Here is a 5,883-nt window from a genome sequence, read left to right as displayed (position 1 = left end):
CTCTCTCTTTCTTTCTTCCTTCCTTCCTTCCTCCCCTCCCCTTCCTCCCTCCCTCCCTCCCTCTCTTTCTTCCTTTTGATTTGGGCTGTCCTGAATTGCAAACTGAGGCTAGTTCGTGTGGGAATGTGTTCTTGGGGCTGTGCTGTTTTGCCCGGGACTCTGAGACGTTGAGCACAAGCTGTCTGGGGCCCAGAATGCAGCCTCCAGCTGGATAGGCCCTATTCCCTCAAAAACTGTCAACCTGGGAAGTGTCGGCAGCCAGCACCTTTGGCTTGGGCTGTGTCCCTCACACTGTGAGCATTGTCAGAGATGGCTTCAGTCGGTCTCCTTCACCTGATTCTGAGAGCAGCCATGTCTACTGAGTAGCAGGGTTTGGGGACTAGGCGAGGCTTTAAAGTCTCGCCAGAAGGGGGCTGCCTGGCCCCAATAACCCTGGAATTGACAGAATGTCCTTGCTGCAGGCAGCCCTCTGTAAACTGTATGGCCCTGGGGCCATTTTCTTTGCGGGAGGGAAGGTGGAACTGAGGATCCTGAATCCGTCTGGAGGCAGAGAGGGGCCAACAGGGTGTCTGAAGGGAGCAAATGCATCGAAGTTTTGGGAGCACCTTGAACTGGGGCAGTGAATGCAGAAGAGTGGGAGCACACACACGTTTCTCCTCCTTGACCTGGAATGAGACAGCCTTCAGAGAGCTCTTGCCAGCTCCTCGCTCTAGCCTGGGTGAAGGGGGCACCTGTGCCAAAGCAGGCAGGCACACAGGCAGATTGGAAGGAATTTCTGTTTGCAGCGTTACATGCCTGAGGGATCCCGCCCTCAACCCTCTCCGTCTCTCGTGGTGCTCTCATCCACCTCCGGCTGCAGCTCCTGCCACTGTGCTGACAGCTGTCAGTCCAGCCCAGACCTCCCCTGGCAGCTCCAGACCAGCCGATCCCACTGCCTCCTGACAAACACTCTGGATGTCCCACCATTCCTCAGACTTGGCAACCTTTCCAAATCCACGCCCCCATCTCATTTCCAAGGAAGAAAAATCATAGAGGCCTCCCCAGTACACATGCACAGGACATGGGAAACAAGGTTTCAAAGGATATCCAGAAAAGCTCAAGGATAGCACTGGCCTTTTGGAGGTGGCTTGGGGTGGTGTGGGAAGCAGGGTCAGCACTAACTTTTCCTTTCTTCCCTAAGAAGGTGTGGACTTCTTAGCTTCCTGTCCTTTTCATACCATTTGCCAAAGTGAATTTAAATAATTATTACTGTAATTGCTTATTTTTTGTCTGTCTTTCCCGGTTTAAGCTTCTCAAGGGCAGGGATCATGTCCGTTTTGCTTCTGTATCCTTGGCATCTATCATATAATCAGTATCTGACATATAACAGGTGCTTAAATAAATATTTGTTTGAATTAATGAATATCCTTGTTCATCACCCAAGATGCAGATCCTTCTGGGGCCCTTATCCTTTCCTGCCTCCTTGTCCCCATGGAGCTCCGTGCTTCATTCACCTTAACCGGCACCCCACCGCACCCTCTCCCAACCCACAGCTTTTGTTCAGATGCTCTCATCCCTGGGCTGCTCCATGGAATGTGGGTAGTGAGTTAACCATGCTGGACTGCCTGCAAGCAGAGGCATGCGAGGTACGTTCAAGACAATTCCCTGGATGATAAGACACTGATCAATGACAGTGGGGTGGGGCAATGAGTGCTTCTCTGTGTCTTTACCCACTAAGCAGGGGCCTCAAAGATGCCAGCTGCTGGGTGAGGGCTGGTGATCCAGGCCAGGTCTGTGATTGCTGAGTCAGCCTGAAGTGTGTAAGTGCAATCAGCAAGGCATGATCTCCCTCTAGCCTCTTCTTCCCAGCTCCCCACTGCCCAGGAAAGGATCTGACAAGCCACAGAAGTAAATAAATAACTTAGAAATAATAAATAGGGGGCCAGCTCCCACTAGTGCATACAGGCCGGCTTCAGCACAGGCACTTTCAGCCAACCGACTGCAATATCTCCTTCAAATGCTGTCCCCACAGGGTCTGGGTGGGAGCTGATGCCACAGCCACTGTAGGGTTCATCAGAGGAGGGGTCCCAGGTTCGAGGCTTGGCCAGTGCCAGAGTCTGTGAGAAGTGGGTCCGAAGGTCTTCATAGCTGAGGTCTCTGGTGTCTTTTAGGCTGGGATCAGCAGGGTGAGGGTCCTGGGGCTGCTAGCCAGTTGTCCCTCCACTTCTCCAGGGATCCTGTCCATCACTCACCGGCAGGGGCCTCTCAGTTCTGAGGCCTCTGTCCCTGGCTGAGGCCGCTGGCTCTGCGGGAGGGTCCCAGGCAGGAAGAGCCACCGGTAGGCGTCCAGTCTGCAAAGCCCTGGAGAAAGCCTTCAGCCCAGGCAGCCGCAGGCGGTGGCCGAGAGGCGGTCCACGGTTCTCCAGGTGCTGTTGACGTCCATGAAGGAGACCGCTTCGTAGCGCGTGGGTCGGCAGCAGGGCTGGCTGACAGGTCGGGAGCCCGGGGGCGGTCGCAGCGCCCCGGCGCCCAGGAGGCTGGCCAGGCTGAGGTCGTGCGGAGAGCGCGCGCGGCGGCAGGAGCCGCTGCAGAAGCGGAAACGCACCAGCTCGTCGGAGCGGTGGCCCAGGCCGAGCGCGCGCACCGGCACCAGCTGCGAGCGCAGGCGGCAGCCCCGCGCCCCCGCGGCCCGTGCGCGGCTGCCCCGGCCCCCAGCCCGCGCCGCGCGGCCCCCGCGGGGAGGAGCGGATGGTGGCGCGGGCGGCGGAGGCGCTGGCCGAGAAGGCTGCGGCGGCGGCCGCCGGGCTCTTCCACTGCACCAGCGGGCCGTGCGTCCCCCTGGAACGAGACCCAGTCACGTGCGGTGTCCCGGGCCAGCCCCGCCCCGCCCCCTCGCCCTCTCACCTACCGGGCAGGTGGCCGGCGGGGGGCGCCAGGACGGGCGCGGGGCCTTCGCGGGGGGCGGGGCTGCGGGGCGCGTGGCCCAGGGAGGCCTCTGCGACGCTGCTCAGCAGAGCCAGAGTGGCCAGGGTTGGCCACAGGGCAGGCTGCGCGGAGAGACCAAGTGGAGCCTCAGGGAGAAAGAGGGCGCCCAGGTGGGCTTGGGGAGGGAGGACCTCAGGGAGGGGCTGTCCTCGGGCTGAGATCAGGCCGGGGATGGGCTCCTAGCTGTGTAGAGGGGAGCTCAGGAAGGGCCTAGGTTCCGGTATAATGGGTTTGCTGCCTCTGGGAGCTCGGGGACGAGGTGGGAGGAAGGAATCACCTGAGTGCCCTGACCATTCAGAGAAGTCCCGCTCCTCCTCCCATTCACCGGGAAGGAAATGGTCCCTCCCTGACCATTTCCCCTCCCACACCTAACCGAGGCCCAAGCCAAGCCCCACTCTCCCTCGCCAGTTGAGCCGCCTCTCCTCAGTACCAGCTGGGAGTCACTGGGAGAACCACTCACCTGCCACCTAGGCCAGGGGCAGTGGGACAGTGCAGAGAGGCCTCCAAGTCCAAGTTCCATCTCTATCAACACCAGGAGCGCCCATCAGCCTTTGTGGAGCTGTTCCCCCACCCTCCTCTTGAGGCAGCTTGCAAATTAAGAGATGAGTTATCTTTTGAGGGGCCATCCTGCCACCCCAGTTTCTCCAGGTAAGGAGCAAGGGGCCTGGACAGCTAGACTCAACCCAGCGGAAGTAGCTGCGCTGGGAACCTTACTATGTGTTAGGTGCTTTGCAGCTATTCTTATACAACTCCAAGAGGTAAATGGTTTAATCCCCTTTTTCCAGATGAGCAAACAAGGCTCAAAGAAGCTCAGAGGTTGTTTGAGGTCACAAGGTCACACAGCTGGAGAGGAGAGAGGGGTCCTCTTTTCCCAGAGCCTTCCTGCTCTATGCTGTAGGGCTGGAGATGCCAGAACTGGCTGGAGGGAGTCATAGCTGGACACAGTTGGTCCTACAAGAGCCTTCACCCCAGGCTGCCAGGGAGAAAGCTGAGGCCTAGAGAAGAATTAGGGTGCTTGCTGGTCGATCTGAGTTATCTAATGATAGTGAGCCCCAAGCCTCAACCTGCGCTGTCCACCCAGAGCTGCTTCCCCTTGCTCCTCTGTGAACTGTGTTCTGGACCCAGTGCCACTTGAGTTCTCTCCTCTGACCATAGGTGTCCCTCGATGACCACAGAGCCAGGGGATGGTGGAAGCGAATGGGCCCTCTGAAAACATGGGGCTTGGGCCATGGCTTCCTGTGGCCACCAGGGGGCAGAGTCTGCCAAGCCTGCAGATTCCAAGCAGGGTGGGCTTTTCCATACCCTCAGCTGGACTCAGGCCTGAACCACTCCCAGAAGGGTCAGCCAGGCTTCCATACCAGCCTGGTCTCTGAGAGCTGGTCTAGGTCTGTCCTCCCAGCCCCCTGTGGGTCTAGCAGCCTAGTCATGCTCCTAGAAATTTCCCCCTTGAGCCATCGTCTTTGATCCCAGTCAGGCTTCCCAAGCCCCCACTGCTGGCATTTCCAAATACCCTTCTGGGGCCCCAGAACCTTCCTCAGTCTTCATTAGCCAGCCTTCTCTTGGTCCCAGCTGCCACCCCCATCCCATCCTCATCCTCTAGCACACAGAATACCTGCACACCTGTGGTACAGACCCCCAGGCCTTCCTGGGGTGGTCCTCCAGGTCCTGGTGTGCACCTCTTGGCTAAGTGGAATCAGGGCCTCTGGGCCAGGCCAGTGACTGTTCTCTGGGTTGGAGGGAAAGGCCGGCAGGACAGCCGTAGGAGCCCTCTGCGCTAGGGGGAGCCCAGGAGCAGGTCTCTGGAGGGCCGCTCAGGCCCTCCCCTCCTCCCTCCTTGCCGTCTGGGGCCATTTGGTTCTCCAGCCCTTGCCTCCCCATCCACAGCCCGCTACTCACCACGGGGTCCTGGACCGTGTTCTTCTAGGCACCTTTCCTGGGATTAGTGCTGGGCTTTCCCCCGAAGCTCAAACGCCTCATGCCCAGGACTGTGCACCTGGCCGTGCCTCTTTTAGCCAAAAGTGTGGCCTTGGCAGCCAGTCTGCGCCCTGTAGCGGCAGCGGGAGCCTCACATTACAGTGGGCCGGCAGGGCCAGCACAGTCCCAACAAGCGACAGGAGGGACTGAGGGGCTGGGAGGGGCGGAGAACTGTGCCGAGGGCCCAAGAGAGGGAGGATGCAAGAAGAGTGGAGGGGGGTGGTCCTGTCCACTCCCTCAGCTCAGGAGCGTCCATCCAGGGCTGGGACCCGGGACAGGCAAGTGGGCTGGCTTACCTCGGGTGTGGGGCTCCGGGCCCGGGTGGCAGCGAGGGCTGGGGCCCGAGGGACCTGCTGCTGGCGGAGCCCGCGGGCCTTGTCTGGGGGCCGGGCCCAACTCCATCCCTCTGCAGCCTCCTGCCCGCCGCCGCCGCCGTCCGGTGTCAAATTCCAGCCCCGGCGTAACCAGATCCCGGGGTGGGGCCGGGAGCGCCCCTGCCCCGCCCCACCTTTCGGGGCTCACCTGGCTGCTCCACCCGTCGGATCCAGTCCCCCCTGGCTTGGTTAGGTCCCCCAAGGTTGGGAGGCGGGTAGATGCTGGGAGGGGCCCCTCGGTGTGGAGAGTAGAGAACTCGGGCGGTGGAGAGGCACGGAAACTGGGAGTTGAGTTTGTAGACACGCAAAGTAGAGAACTGGGAGGCCGGGCCGAGGGCGGGAGGGAGTGAGGGCGGGGAGCGACGGGAAGGCCTGGAAGGCCGGTCCCTGTGTGGGGCGGCCGCCTGCTGGTGCGTGCAGATTTGGGGGGCCTGGCTGTCTGCCCTGCAGCAGCTGCTCTCTGCTCCACCGGTTTCTTCTCTCTGCTGCCAGTTCACCTGCCTCACTGGGTTGCTGAGGCTCTGCGCAGAAGCTTTCAGCTCGGATCTCCCCACAGCTCACCTCCTGTGCT

General features: G+C 60.4%; 1 protein-coding gene across 4 annotated transcripts; it reads right to left on the bottom strand.

Moving 5' to 3' along the window:
• Positions 1-1,133: 1,133 nt before the first annotated feature.
• Positions 1,134-5,319, bottom strand: ARTN (artemin). 4 transcript variants are annotated; one of them, XM_064370890.1, is made up of 5 exons: positions 5,235-5,319; positions 4,861-5,009; positions 3,425-3,551; positions 2,888-3,050; positions 1,134-2,817 (listed from the first exon to the last, which is right to left on the bottom strand). In XM_064370890.1, exons 3-5 carry the CDS (start codon positions 3,482-3,484, stop codon positions 2,354-2,356), a joined length of 687 nt encoding a protein of 228 aa, XP_064226960.1. In that variant the 5' UTR covers positions 3,485-3,551; positions 4,861-5,009; positions 5,235-5,319; the 3' UTR covers positions 1,134-2,353. The 4 variants fall into 4 exon arrangements, with proteins under 4 accessions (XP_064226960.1, XP_021528960.2, XP_064226963.1 ...); XM_021673285.2 differs by having other exon boundaries at positions 2,888-3,026; XM_064370893.1 differs by lacking the exon at positions 4,861-5,009.
• Between the last annotated feature and the right edge of the window lie 564 nt (positions 5,320-5,883).

Source organism: Aotus nancymaae, unplaced genomic scaffold (assembly GCF_030222135.1).
Source record: "Aotus nancymaae isolate 86718 unplaced genomic scaffold, 86718_ANA_hifiasm-v0.15.2.pri h1tg000007l, whole genome shotgun sequence".
Classification (NCBI taxonomy): domain Eukaryota; kingdom Metazoa; phylum Chordata; class Mammalia; order Primates; family Aotidae; genus Aotus; species Aotus nancymaae.
This window is presented reverse-complemented; position numbering and strand designations above follow the sequence as displayed.